Below are 15,160 nucleotides of genomic sequence, written 5' to 3'. Positions count from 1 at the left end.
CAGTTATGGCCTTATAACTCTGATATCCAGAGTTAAACGGGTAGTAGCTTCTAGCTTAATACACTTTTTGGTCCTCCTTGTCAAATAACTCAAAGAAGTATATACTAGCAGTAGAATTAAGGTATTTTGTGGAATCAGCAGTCAGGTAGTGCATCCCATTGAAGAGAGACACAGCAGCAGAAGTTGATGATCCCTGCTTGCTGGAATTAACTGTTGTCGACGTGAAATTATTGCAGGCTTTTCATTTTGGATTGGCTTTACGGATTAAATATCTAAGAACCTAGTTTTTGGAAGCCCAAGGATTCCTCCAACAGAAAAGAAGTTTGAATACAGACTTTATGTTGTGGATATTCAAAAAGCCTGGCCAATGATTTCCACTGCCATTCAAAACCAATGATCTTAGACTATCAATTGGAACCTGGGATTATAGAAACAAAAGGCTTGAAGCTGGTTTGCTGTTAACTTTTGTGCTGCAAAGGACTGAGTCACATTGTTTCACTAAAGCTTTTCAGTATAAGAAAACAAGGCTTCCAAATAGATAAAGAATTTTGCATTACCAAGGGTTGGATAGTAGTACTCATATATGGTAAATTCCAAGCAGTGGACCATCAAAAGGTTGGTCTCTAGCTCTCTGTTTTTAATGTGCCATTCCAATTCCATGTTCCTAGTCTTTTATTTCCAAGGTGTCCCAATATATTCCCTTCAAATTGTGCCCAACGTATCATATTACCAGGAAAAGTTAGTCTTAAAAGATTGAGCCAACTTCTAGTTGAAGATTCTTAGAACAATAGAATCACCGAGAGTCCTTGCTTAAGTGTTACGAATGGCCAACCACACCAGCCATCAAAGCTATGGTTCAATCAACCATAAGCAAGGACCAGTTGCTGTGATTGTTGTGCCTTTCCCTGGCCAAAGCCATCTGAACCAGCTTCTCCAACTATCCTGCCTCCTTTCATCCCACAAAATTCCAGTCCATTATGTCTGCTCCAACATCCACAACCGTCAGGTCAAGCTTCGGGCACATGGCTTAAATTCTTCGCAAATTTCATTGCTAACATTCCATGACTTAGTAATCCCTCCTTTCATTTCTCCTCCACCCAATCCAAGGGCCACAACCAAGTTCCCCACTCATCTGCAGCCATGCTTTGAAGCCTTTTTGCACCTTCGCCACCCCGTTGGTGCACTTGTACGTGAACTTTCTCAATCAACTGAAAGAATAATCATTATCCATGACAGTGTAATCGCTTCCATAATCCAGGACGCTGCTTCTATACCTAATGCAGAAATTTATGCTTTCCAAAGCATCTCTCCCTTCACTTTGTTCTACAACATCTGGGAAGCCAGGGGGAAACCTTTCCAACTAGAAGCTGAAGTAGCTGAAATACAAAATAAGCTCCCCTCCCTTGACGGTTGCTTCAGCTCTGAGTTCGTAAATTTTGTGACTTACCAATACCAATTCATGAATTTTCAAGCTGGAGAGCTCTATAACACTTGCAGATTGATTGATGGTACTTACATTAACCTCCTAGCAAAACTACAGACCAATGTAAACAGAAAACAATGGGCCATTGGCCCATTGAACCCTCTAAAGATCCAGGAGCAAAACAATCCAAATAGACGTCACAAATGCTTGGAGTGGCTCGACAAACAAACAGAAAAATCTGTTCTATACATTTGTTTTGGAAGCTCAACATCCATGACCGATGAGCAGATAAATGAACTTGCAATCGGGTTAGAACAAAGCAAGACAAAGTTCATTTGGGTATTAAGAGATGCTGATAAAGGAGACATTTCCACGGAAGTTAGGCAACCCAAACTTCCTGTAGCGTTTGAGGCAAGAACAGAAAGATCAGGAATGGTTTTAAGAGACTGGGCCCCCCAGCTTGAAATTTTGGGGCATCCATCTACAGGCGGATTCATGAGTCATTGCGGATGGAATTCGTGCATGGAGAGTATCAGCATGGGAGTACCTATTGCGGCGTGGCCTATGCATTCAGACCAACCGAGGAACACCGTTTTAGTGACACAAGTGTTACAAATCGGCCTGGTTGTAAAGGATCGGCAAAGGATGGAGGACAAGGTGACATCTTCTGACATCAAGGAAGCTGTAAGGAGATTGATGGCCTCGAAGGAAGGGGAAACAATGAGGAAAAGGGCAGAGGAACTAGGAGAAGCTGTCCGGGAACAGTCTGCTGCTCAAGGTGGAGTTTCTCGTGTAGAATTGGAATCTTTTATTGCTCATATAACTAGATAGGAATTGTGTTGCGAAGGCAAATGTAAGAAGCTTCTTTGTCATTTCAAATAAAATATGGCCAATGCTCAAAAACAGTCATGCATTAAGCTAGTAAACTAGCCATAAATAACCGAAAAAAAATACTACTTCAAACAACTTTTGCAGCCAGAGAACCTTCTCAGGATTAGCATATGCATCGCCGTAATGGATATCCAAGAAGACACTGAGATTAAGAAACCAGTAGAGACCAGAGTGAATCATTATCAGATAAGACCAAACAATAATGAATTTGACTCAATAAATGTCTTCTTCAAACAAAGTTTAAAATGAGATAGATATATATTACTGTATATTATCAAAAATAAAAAATAGATATAAATTAATGATAAGAGAAACAGAGGAAGCAAGTCAGAAATCGACTAAGTTGATGAGTTCGTTAAGAATCTATTAATTGAAAAATGAACCAAACTTAATTCAAGTGATGAACCCAGCATTCCCCTCAAATTATCTCCACGAAAGAAAACAGAAATTCCTTCATTTTGTAATCAGTGGCTAACAAATATGACCAAAATGGCCTGAAACTAGCTCCAGTTGTAGTGATGGTGGTGCCCTTTCCAGCACATGATCATATGGAGCAGCTCCTGCAACTGCCATGCCTCATATCTGTTCGAATTACAAAGTATAAGGAAGAAGAAGCAGAGAAACGAGAAGTACAAAAGCACTAAACAGAGCAGAAAAATTCGTTCTGAAATTCCTTACTTTGCTCAGTACACTATTCAATATTTATATGAAAAATTTGAATGTTCAAACTTCTCTAGATCCTAAAATGTAGCAACGATTTTCAACAAAATGAATCGAGCTTGAAATCAGCTCAGTATTCACCATGAAAACCAGTGCCAAGCAATGGAAAAGAAAACAAACTGAACCAGACTTGGCTTAAAGCCTTACACAAAATGCTAAATGACATCGCGTGAGAAATAACATACAAATTTTAGTAAAACGACACACTACAATACCGTTTCATAAACCAGAAAATTAGTAAAGTGGAAAACGACTATTGCTTGTTGCGTTTTGACATGAGCGGCTACTTTACAGCTTCAAGTTGTCGTTGCAGCCCGCCAACTGATTTTCTCCTCTTCAACAGCCACTCAGCTCTTCAATAAGCAAATAAAGATCACTTCTCTAACACAACTCCTTGATCTTTAGTTTGGTAAACACCCAAACCAGATCTTAGAAACTCACACCTCTCACCACTAAGCCCTTTGGTAAAAATATCAGCAAGCTGATCTTTAGTTGAGCAATACTTCAATTCAACTTCATTGTTCTTCATAGCATCCCTTAAAGCATGAAATTTTACTTGAATATGTTTAGTCCTGCCATGATGCACGGGGTTCTTTGCAACAGCAATGGCTAACTGATTATAAACATTAAGTAAGACTCCCTTAGTCAAGACCACTCCCAAATTTGACAAAACTTTCCTCAACCACTGAGCTTGATTTGCTGCTGCAGTGGCTATGTACTCTGCTTCAACAAACGATTGAGCAACAATTTCTTGCTTTTTTGAATTCCATGAGAACACAACACTACTAAAAGAATAACAGTAACCACTTGTGCTCTTTGAATCATCCAAAGAACCAGCCCAGTCACTATCACTGTATCCAACAACTTCAAAACTTTCATCCTTCAAGTACCTGAGACTAAAATGAATTGTCCCTTTCACATATTTAATAACTCTCTTTACTGCTTTAAAATGATCCTGTGATGGAGATTGCATGAACCTTGAAAGAAGACAGGTTGCATACATAATATCTAGTCTTGTAGCAGGTAAGTATAATAATGAACCTATCATGCTTTTATACAACAGACCATTTGCATCACCAGAATCATCAACCTTACCGAATTTAGCTCCTACAGTAAGTGAAGTAGGAACAGCCTTACACTCACTCATATTAAACTTCCTCAGTAAATCTCGAGCATACTTGGCCTGATGGAAAAAGATTTCCCTATCACGTTGTTGAACTTCCATACCTAAAAAGTAGGTCATTAATCCCAAATTTGTCATTTCAAAAACTAACATCATTTGAGCCTTAAAATTCATCAAGTACTCCTTATCTAGACCTATTATTAACAAGTCATCAAAATATATGGCAACTATCAACTTAACTGAACCATCAACCTTCTAAACATACAATGTTGATTCTGTCAAAATTCTTTCAAATCTCAAACTTCTCAAATGCTGGTCATTTCTATCATACCAGGCTTGTGGAGCCTGTTTAAGACCGTACAAAGCTTTCACCAACTTGTGGACTTTAGTTTCCGATCTTTTCACGACATAACCCTCTAGCTGTTCCACAATGATGTCTTCTGTCAAAAAACCATTCAAGAATGCAGATTTTACATCAAGATGGCTGATCTTCCAACCTTGTTTAGCTGAGAATGCTACAAGCAATCTTATAGTATCAAGCCTAGCAATAGGTGAAAATGTTTCAAAAAAATCAAAACCATATGTCTGTGCAAACCCTTTTACAACCAGCCTTGCTTTGTACTTGTTTACTGTACCATCTGGATTCAACTTAGTCTTGAACACCCATTTACCACTAATAACATTCTGATCCTTTGGCCTTTCTACCAAATTCCATGTGTTGTTCTTCAAAATCATACTCATTTCAATGTCCATTGCAGCTTTCCAATTTGCATCTATATAAGCTTCAGCTAAACAAATAGGTTCTACCACAGCAACATTACATCTACTATAGATATCAGCCAAGGACCTAGTCCCTCTGACTGCTAAACTTTCATCTTCAATGTCTTCAGTCTCACTAGCTTCATCATCAACTAATTTGGTTGACAATTCCACTAGATCAACTCTTTCAACAACACTTTTTCAAAATTCCATTTCAACCCCTCATCAATCATTTCTTCTTTACTTATAAACAGTTTCTCAAACTTAGCATCCAATAGTTTGTACCCTTTGGAGACCTCACTATATCCTAAGTGAATTGCCTGCAGAGCCTTAGGATCCAATTTAGACCTATTCTCATCAGCAACCTTAGCAAAGCAGACACAACCAAAAACTCTAAGATGTGACACTGTTGGTTTATAATTATACCATAGTTCATAAGGAGTTTTTAATGCTAAAGCTTTTGTACATGTCATATTTAGTATATAAGTAGCAATATTCACTGCCCCAGCCCAAAAACTTTTTAGTAAACCCATTTGAAATAATATGCGTCTACCCATCTCCAAAAGAGTTCTATTTTTCCTTCCTGCTATCCCATTCTGATGAGGACTGAAAGCAACAGTCAACTGATGCCTTACTCCCAAATTCTCCAAAAGCTTCTCAAACTCTAATGAAGTGAACTTTGAGGCATTGTCACTTCTCAGTGTTTTGATGTGCAGCTCTGCAAAGCTCTCAACTAAATTTTTGAACTTAACAAACTGCTGTAAAGCATCTGACTTATGCACCAGAAAATAAACCCAACAAAATTTGGTAAAGTCATCAATGAAAAGTGTAAAGTACTTACTACTTTTCAATGATGCTTCTTTCATAGGACCACAGAGATTTGTATGAATGAGTTCCTACTTCTACTGAGCTTTCCACCTCCTCTACTTAAGATGGGGCTTCTTACACTGTTTTCCTAACTGATATACATCACATAGTTTCAAAGCCTTTTGAATGCCAGGAAGTCCATCTACCATACTTTTTGATGCCATCTTGACAAGTGAATCATAATTCACATGCCCAAACCTCCTATGCCACAATTCTAACATATTAACCTCACCATAGAAAGCACTATGCTTAGTTTCCATTAGATTCAAAGGACAACATCTACTCTTCATAGCTACTATAAGAATTTCAGCACCTGCTTTATCAAAGATAGTGCAAGCTTTATCTTTAAACAGCAACACATACTTGTTATCAGTCAGTTGACCAACATTCAACTCGTTTTATTGTGCTTTTGGTACAAAATACACATCAGAAATAGACTTCAAACCTTTTGGAGTTTTGACAGTAACAGTACCTACTCCAAGTATCTTTAAAAACATACCATTACCAATTCTCACTCTGGCATTAAAACTCTTATCAAGTTTATTGAACAGTTTCTCATTACCATGATGTGATTAGATCTTCCTCTATCAATCAACCAGGTATCATTTTTAGCTGAATCAACTTCAACCTCAACCATGAACAGAACTTCTTCAGGCTCAGTAATTTCTTCAGTTACTGCTGCTTTATTAACACTTTTAGCTTTTTTCACTTTGCAAACCCTCTTTATATGTCCAAGCTGATTACAGCCTCTGCACTTCACATTAGGCCTATTCTAGCGGTATTTAAGTGTATGATTGCACTTCTTGCAATGAGGACAAAGAGGATACTTGTCTTTCATTTTTCCTTACTTATCATCACCTCCTTTACTATTTTTTTTTTTTTTTGCTTCTTAAAACTCTCACCCTTGCTCCTTAAGCCTTTGGTCTTTGCAACCAAAGCATTTTCAACAAAAGCTTCACACTTGAGAGCTCTCATTTGCTCTTGAGAAACCAAGGCACCAACTAGTTCATTAACAGAGATTTTAGTTAGATCTTTAGAGTCTTCCAGAGAAGAAATCTTAGCTTCAAATCTCTCTAGAATACTAACCAAAATCTTGTTCACAACTCTCTTATCACTTACATCTTCCCCTAACTATCTCAATTGATGTTAAAAATGCTTTCCTTAATAGAGACTTAGAGGAAGAAGTCTACATGGAGTTACCACAAGGAATTAAGCATATTTTTTTGTGTAGAAGGAAAGTTTGTAAACTAAAAAAGTCACTATATAGGCTGAAATAGTCACCTTGAGTTTGATTTGGGAGGTTTTCTTCTATAATGAAAGCATTTGGTTATGAGTAAAGTAACTCAAACCATACTTTTTTTATAAAACACAAAGAAGGGAAGGCAACAGTTTTAATCGTGTATGTCGATTAATGTTATATTTTAGGGAGAATATTTTTCGATTTTCATTTTACTTGGCTTGTACTCCAAAGAAGATTAGGGTTAGAATACTTCTTTATTTACTATTTTTTTACTTGCATACAAAATAAGTTTAGGTTTAATTGACTATTGTATTTACTTTACTTGCACACCAAATAAATTTATGTTTAGTTAGCTATTATAAAATAATTTAATTTTTTGCTTCGATCTTAAATATTTTCTATACAAACAGACTTCTTTCCATTGAAGGTTGCTTCAACTTTGAGATCATGAATTTCATATCTTATCAAGCTGACTTTTTTAAATTCAGAGTTGCAGATCTCCACAAGACTTGTACATTGATAGGAGGTTCTTACCTTGATCTTCTAGAACGTATTAATGAAAACAAAAAGCAATGGGGAAGCGGGCCACTAAACTTGGTAAAAATCTATGAAAAAAGGAATTCAATTAGCAAAGGCAAGTGCTTGGATTGGCTAGATAAACAAAAATCAAATTCTGTCATCTATGTATCGTTTGGAACCACTACTACTATGGCAGATGAACAAATCAAAGAACTTGCTATGCGACTAGAATAAAGCAGGATAAAATTTATCTGGGTTAAAGGAGATGTGTTTATAGAAGAAGCAAGAAGAGTTGAGCTGGCAAAAGGGTTTGACGAGAGAACAGGAGTGCGAATGGCTCTCAAAAGGAAATTTTGGCACAGCCATCAAACTGGTGGGTTCATGAGTCACTGAGGATGGAATTCATACATGGAGAGCATTCGCATGGGAGTGCCGATAGCAGCTTGGCCCATGCACTCTGACCAACCAATGAATGCTTTGTTAGTAAAACAATTGCTTAAAATTGAACTAATTGTAAGGGAATGGTCACACAGGGAACAAAGTGACGTCATCAACTATTAAAGAAAGGGTAAGCAAGTTGATAGCATGATATGAAGGAGAAATGGTGAGAAAGAGAGCGAGAGAGAGAGTTGGAGAAGTAGGAGAAACTATACGGCAGCTAGCTGCTGTTGAAGGTGGAGCTCCTCAAGTGGAGTTGGAATCATACATAGTTCATATATTACTACATAGATCCACAATAACATATTGTAAGCTTGATGAATAGATAGTTAGACAAAAGAAAAAGTAATACTGTTTCATCATTCATGTACTACTTTTCCAGGTACAGTGGTGTCTACAAGATTTATTTATTTGTGGCTCTCCTATCCATAAATTAAATTTTTTAAAAAAAAAACGTGTTTGAGAGACTACTGTCAAAGCAAAAAAATCTTGTTCATATTATAAAACAGCTAGCAAAATGAAAAAGAATTAACAGATCATTTTGGAAGAGTATACATGTAGTTGATTAATCCAAAATCTCACCCAAAAGTCAAGAAAGTAAGTATTCAGATATATCATTAAACGAACTAAACTTTACCAACTAATTTCGATCATCTCACCAGGAAGAGTAACACTGTAACTTGGGAAGAAAATCTGAAATGCAGCAGATATAGTCCCTGAGCCATTTTAGACAAAACTAAAGGCAAAGCCCATCTTAGTTTCTTCGGTGCCTTGATCATATATGTTTGCTGAAACCAATTAAGCTAACTTATAAAATTATTATCATATCTTGCAATTGACATCAAGCATATGTAACAATAAAAGAAACCGCAAAGGTTGTCATAAACAGAAAATTCTCACCCTAGTCAACCATGAGATGCATCCTTTTGACTTATTTTAGAGGATAGAACGGTGGGTTCAAGCATTCAAAACAATTGATCTTTTACTCTATAAGATTCCATGTAGGAAGTCGCATTTTCCACCACCTCCGAAAACACAGGTTTTAAGTATCAGCATATTTTTCTGAAGATGCTATGATTTGCAGTTAGCCATATCAATGTGAGACCATATGTATGGACATCACATCAAAATCTAACGAGTAAATCATGTGCTCTAAGCTTTTATACCTCGCATAAAGTTCTTAATGCCTCATCTTGTACGTGTTTTAATGCTTAACTAAAGATAAATTAGAGAAGGTGACAAGGATAAATCCCATCTTGTATGTACAAAGATAAAGCATTCTTCTGCGACCAAGTATTAGAGAATTGAGTTCAACTTTTGCAAAAAGCGGTGAATTCCAACTGTAGGAGCGTCACTCAACAACTTGCAACTCCAAGAATATATATCTTCATACTTCTTTTGCTATACCAGTTGTGCAAAATAGCAAGAAATTTTAAGGTAAGACAGCAAGCTCCACCCTATCAAAGGAGAAGAAACTGACACGCCCATTCTCTACATGACAAAACTTCAAAGGGATGGCACCCTGCTTCCTCTCAAGGGCCTCAATTTCTACTTTGGATGGTGGATTGCCCCTGTAAGAGAAGACAAATAGAGCAAAATGAAGAACTAACATACAATTGGATAGAAAATTGAAAAACCATGTTGAGAAGCATTTCTTGGAAACAAGTACCATGGCCATAAAGGCCCCATGTAATCCTAAGTAAACCATGCAAATTATGCTACAAGGGGATTTATAATTTCCAAACTAACAACAGGCTTATCTTTTTAAACTTCCAGGAGAGAAATCTTAAGAAAAAATGGCTGTCAATATTAGTCTCACTTCTTCCAGAAGTTATGCAAATAGCTAATACTAACATTAAAATCACAATGCGACGCATTATGAGCAAAAAAATCGTCCAAGTTTCAAAGCGTGGCTTTCTTCCAATGGAAAATGAACTTTGTACAAAAATATATAGTGCTTCTCCATATAGCAATACATGTTCATTGATATCCGAGGCAGCCCGCAAATTCTAGAGAAGTAAGAACCAATCTATTCAGAAAGTTCTCAATCACCTCATGATTAGGTGTCAACGAAAAAAATTTAAAAAAGCCATCTAGGGCTAGCTCGGGCATTGAGCAGTATGTGGGCATTGGTAGAGATCTTATAGAGCTGCAGTAGTATCCTCACATTCTCTCCTATAAAGGACTAATAAGTGAGTAATGCAAATGCAATGGTAATGAAAGGCAAGCTAAGACAAAAACCTTTTGACCTAGAAAGAAAACCAACCTCAATTAAATAAACTTGAGAAATGAGACAACACTACAATATCCAGTCAACAAAATGAGTACTCATCCAAGGATGGTTAAACTCATAACAGCATATTTAATCCTTAAACCAAAATTACGTTCAAAAATTGAGGGCAAGGGAAAAGGCATCAGAGATATAGGAAAGATGATGTTCAGCAAATGAATATTAAAAATGAAGAAGGCTCTACATAAACTACTTTCTTTTTCAGCAGCTCTTATAAAAGAACTATAATGACAAAATAATCAACAAAATACTTCACAAAGGCAATCATAATCATTTCTTTGTCTAACTAATTTTAGCTGCCAGAAAAGAACCAGTATTTGACAGAAATGCAAAGAAGAATATAAGTTTCATGCGTAGATAGGTGTGATTTTGTATTCAGTTCGCTTTAAATAAAGTCATGAATAGTCTCAATCAAAAAGAAAAAAGCAAATTCTGAGAAATTCAAGAATAGAAGAAATTATGAAATGCTTACAAAGTACACTTTTACTTTTAATATATCCAGATATTGAAATGCTTGTCTTTACCATGACAATTTTACAATAAAACCAATACATCTCCGGCTTTAAGTGTCTTGAAATATGCAACAGCCTTAATGTCTTGAAATATGCAACAAGGTTTTCAATTAATGCAAATAGCAATGAGAAGCCTAAGAAATTTTAACAGAGTCATTTCATGACTAGTTCTCTCTCTAATAAAGCCAATGTGATGCTTCAAACCTAGTAAGCAACCATACAACATTCTCACATATACTTGCACCTTTAACCATCAAACTTCTAGGACACAAGACTTTATATGGATAAAAAATCCAACACAAACGCAAATATTCAATAATGTGAATGAAAGATATGCAGTAAAGCACCAGATTTAGAAGTGTAAAAGAGTTCCTCAAACTGATGGGATTAGCAATAAAATATTACCTACTTAAGTAGAGGGAAAAACTTGGATCACCCGGAGAAGACTTTCTAAACCGGCTGTTTGGAAGATAAACATCAAAAGCTGGACTCACTTCATTAATCTGCATATTATCGAACAAATCAATAATGGAACTTGTGCCTTTAGGCTCCATTTCTAGCAACTCATTTCTCTCTTCACCGCCCTGAAGTGAACAGGTTCCAGTTTTGATCTTTAGACCCTTCACAGACCAAGCGATACCATGACGCCCAACTATATAACCAAGAGACTTTAAGTGCCTATAAACCTCAAAAAGCTCCCAATAACACCCACTTTCATCTGAAAGCTTCTCATATACTTCTTTTAAGGAAAGACATATACCATTTTCATCCGAAAGATGCAATGCCCCTATTTCAATCAAAAACCTACAACAAAATATTTTTGAAAAATTACAATCAAAACCATAAGCCTACAATGAACAAAATTTTAAGTCAAGTTGGTTTTCACCTACAGAGTTTCCTCAATGAAGCAATATGTCTTGCCACTACGAACCATCCCCATAGTCACCCACATCTTACCCTTCTTTTCAACAACTTCAGCCATAGCCAAATCATTAATCCATCTAGCCTTTGAAATATCTTTCCTGAAAACAGAATTTTAGCCATTTAATCCAAGTTCATATAATCCAGATAAATAGCTAAGGCTTCATTTATTCATCACTTATGCTACTTCTAACTTTATGTTTCTTAATTGTTATAGAACAAAAGTAAATGAGGGAAAACAAAACCCTAATTGACTCAAAATGTACAAATACAAAATCATTTTATATAAAAATAAGTTACACATTTTATCCTCAAAGAGTTAGCTATTTAATTTTTATTTTTTTTTAAATATTGTTCGAATATGTATCCTAACAAGTTTTATGATTTGGATAGAACTTATGTGAAGTTTCTTCAGTCCTTTTCCTCATGTTCCCTCATGAAAATAAGTCAAAGGCTTAAATTGCTGACTTGGCAAAAAAAAGTTACCATAGGGTCCATCATAAGTCAACAACTTTAAAAAATGTTTTATTTTGTAAGAAGACCTAGGTAAAAAGAGACAAAGAACCTTATCTAAATTTTGTACTTATGAATTTTATTCCAGAAGAAAATATTTTTAGTAAAAATAACAACAAAAAAGACAGCTAACAAAACAAAGAGAACCTAAATTGTAATTTGGATAAGAAACCAAATGAGTAGTAATTCTCTTCACCATCATCCTCGTTTCTGTCTTGCAGATAGATCTCGTTGTCCAAACAACTTTCCCAATCCTCGGCATCCATTATAATTGCAGCAATTGCTGCAAAAAAAATATATATATAAGGAAACATGGCTCAAAACATTCCATAATATTAATAAAATGAACTAGAAACATTCCACTATAGCATTATGAAATTTGTGATTAGAGGTTGGACTAACTTCCAATGATTTAACCATTTAATGTTTTTATTAAAAGTGATATAATATCACCCCAATTTCTCCTTTCATCTAAGAAATGAAACTGCTTCGTTCAGATCTATAAGCACTAAAACACAAATCCAACAAGCTGACTGGAATACAAAACTACCCATTAACTTGGATGAATATTAGCTGATAATTTTTTCATCCATTGTCTATCTCTTGGTTCTCTAGGTAAAAAAGGTACACTATTGAAGAAGTAATTTAAGAATGTAGGTGAAGTAGTAAAGTTGCCAACTCCTTTTAGATTGTCCCAACTTTCTAAATAGGAAATTTTGGCCTATTCCCGTCTTCTAAACAGGAAAGCAGAAAGGAAACTTGGGATTAGACCGATTTTATTTTCCAACAGATTGTAAGCATATGAACGCAAACAATGACCAACCTTAATACTTCCAAACCCAATTTTATTCAATAGCTTTTACAGTGATCAAACACAAAAATGCCTAGTTCAAATTGCAAGCCTTTTTAATATTTAGGTTGTTCGATCGTGACCATGGAAATCAAGATAAAATTAATCTGTATCAATAAATAACAAATACCATTTTTAAATAAAAAATAACAAATACCAACATCCTAACTAAACTTGTCAGAGATAAAAATTGCAATCTAACAATTACTAAGCATTATCTTCATATTTACCTGTGAAAGATTCTTCTCTCGATGGCTAGATCTTGTTTTCCTACAATAAAAAAAGAAGATGAAGTCGGAACTTATTGAACCTTAAACCCAAATCAAGAAAACCCAAATTTGAATTTGAAGAAGAGATCCTGACATAATTTGTAAATGGTTAATTTTCACTAAAACTATGTTTACTTTGTCTAACATAATTTATTCCGATAACTCTTACACATTTAATTGATATTTTAATAATCTTTTATTTCAACTTTATGAGTTTTTACTTTCATTCTTATATATTTACATTAAGATTCTTAAAAGGCTAATTTTTATTATAAGTGTTTTTAGACTAAATATTTAAATAAGCTCTCAAACTATATCAAGAAAGTTAATTTAGCCCATATCTTTTTATTATATTCAAATAAATTCCTGAACTTTTATTTTTAATCAAATAAACTTCTCTTACTAATAGTTGAATTTATTTATTTTCATCCTTATCTATTTTCCTATTTTCCTATTTCTACGATTTTCTTTCTTAATATTCCAAGATTCATATTTCTACTATTTTTGCTATGATTAACATAAACTATATTAAGGAAATTTTCTAAAATAAAATCAACCAATACAAATGCCCAATTGATTAACAGTTTAAAATAAACTTACCCAAAGCTCCAACCCAATTAAGCCCAGGGAAGATCGGACTAGCAAAAGCCCACTGACCAGCTTCAAAACTCAGCTCCCTCTTCTTTGAAACAGCGTCGTTCTCAACTCCTCTCCAGCACCAAATCCTTACCAGCAAAAGGGCACCGTTTTGGGTTGAGAACGACAGGATAATTATCTAGGTTTGGGTTGTCCGCGGAGAGGAGCAGGAGGTTTGATTCGGTCGGTGACGGGAATGGAGAGAGGGAGAGAAGAAGAAGTGAGCGGATAGAAAGAGGGCAGAGCATCTGCCGCCAGAGAGAGAAAATAGGAGTGAGAAGTGAAGAGAGAGAAGAAAAAAAAGGCTTCTAAAGCTAAGTCCATGGGCAAAACGGCGCCCTTTTGGTGGTAAGGATTTGGTGCTGAAGAGGAGTTGAGAACGACGCCGTTTCAAAGAAGAGGGAGCTGAGTTTTGAAACTGGTTAGTGGGCTTTTGCTAGTCCGATCTTCCTGAGCTTAATTGGGTTGGAGCTTTGGGTAGTTTATTTTAACTGTTAATCATTGGGCATTTGTATTGGTTGATTTTATTTTAGAAATTTTCTTAATATAGTTTATGTTATCATAGCAAAAATAGTAGAAATATGAATCTTGGAATATTAAGAAAGAAAATCGTAGAAATAGGAAAATATGAAAATAGATAAGGATAAAAATAAAATGTGAGAAGTAAAGAATTGAAGTAGAAAGGAAAATATAGGAATATATATATATATATGCAATTATATAGAAAAATAATAAAGTTAGATAGAAACAAGTCTTTAGGTTATAAAAATATATTCAAAAATAAATATATACAGGGAAATAAATGATCACTTAATTAAAAAATATAGCATAATAGATAGGTTTAGGTGGATATTGAATACAAAAAAATATATAATGAGCATATGGTAAACGGAATGAATTTACTTAGATTAAATTGTATACATAGAAAAGAAAATATATGGTTAGGAGAAAATATAAGATGGAGGAAGAGTTGGATGTCAAATATAAAAAGGGGAATACATAATTATGTGAGCTTATATAGGTAAAATAGGAATGAATTAGATAGAATAAATATAAAAATAAATAAACTAAAAAAGTAATGGAGAAAATATGTGTTATGAATTAGACACCATTTGTAAGATTTGTTATTTTGACACTTTTGGTCCCCATTTAGACATCCTCCGAAACCGAAATTGTCTTAAACCCATCT

General features: G+C 35.1%; 2 protein-coding genes across 5 annotated transcripts; one reads left to right on the top strand and one right to left on the bottom strand.

Moving 5' to 3' along the window:
• The first annotated feature begins 503 nt into the window (after positions 1-503).
• Positions 504-2,600, top strand: LOC110415575 (zeatin O-glucosyltransferase-like). The gene has a single exon (XM_021427275.1). It carries the CDS (start codon positions 824-826, stop codon positions 2,252-2,254), a length of 1,431 nt encoding a protein of 476 aa, XP_021282950.1. The 5' UTR covers positions 504-823; the 3' UTR covers positions 2,255-2,600.
• A 281-nt stretch (positions 2,601-2,881) lies between these two features.
• On the bottom strand, positions 2,882-14,298 carry LOC110415472 (tRNA-splicing endonuclease subunit). 4 transcript variants are annotated; one of them, XR_016351176.1, is made up of 8 exons: positions 13,936-14,298; positions 13,297-13,336; positions 12,364-12,499; positions 11,673-11,804; positions 11,192-11,586; positions 8,881-9,551; positions 8,640-8,768; positions 2,882-2,896 (listed from the first exon to the last, which is right to left on the bottom strand). XR_016351176.1 is itself a non-coding variant. In XM_021427137.2 (6 exons), exons 3-6 carry the CDS (start codon positions 12,480-12,482, stop codon positions 9,413-9,415), a joined length of 789 nt encoding a protein of 262 aa, XP_021282812.1. In that variant the 5' UTR covers positions 12,483-12,499; positions 13,297-13,336; positions 13,936-14,294; the 3' UTR covers positions 8,872-9,412. The 4 variants fall into 4 exon arrangements, 2 of the variants coding, with proteins under 2 accessions (XP_021282812.1, XP_021282815.1); XR_002445098.2 differs by lacking the exon at positions 2,882-2,896 and having other exon boundaries at positions 11,188-11,586; positions 13,936-14,294; XM_021427137.2 differs by lacking the exons at positions 2,882-2,896; positions 8,640-8,768 and having other exon boundaries at positions 8,872-9,551; positions 11,188-11,586; positions 13,936-14,294.
• Positions 14,299-15,160: the final 862 nt, after the last annotated feature.

Source organism: Theobroma umbraticum, unplaced genomic scaffold (genome assembly GCF_002168275.2).
Source record: "Theobroma umbraticum cultivar Fairchild unplaced genomic scaffold, ASM216827v3 scaffold_147.0, whole genome shotgun sequence".
Lineage (NCBI taxonomy): Eukaryota > Viridiplantae > Streptophyta > Magnoliopsida > Malvales > Malvaceae > Theobroma > Theobroma umbraticum.
The sequence above is the reverse complement of the archived record's forward strand: the minus strand, read 5'-3'. Positions and strand labels throughout refer to the sequence as shown.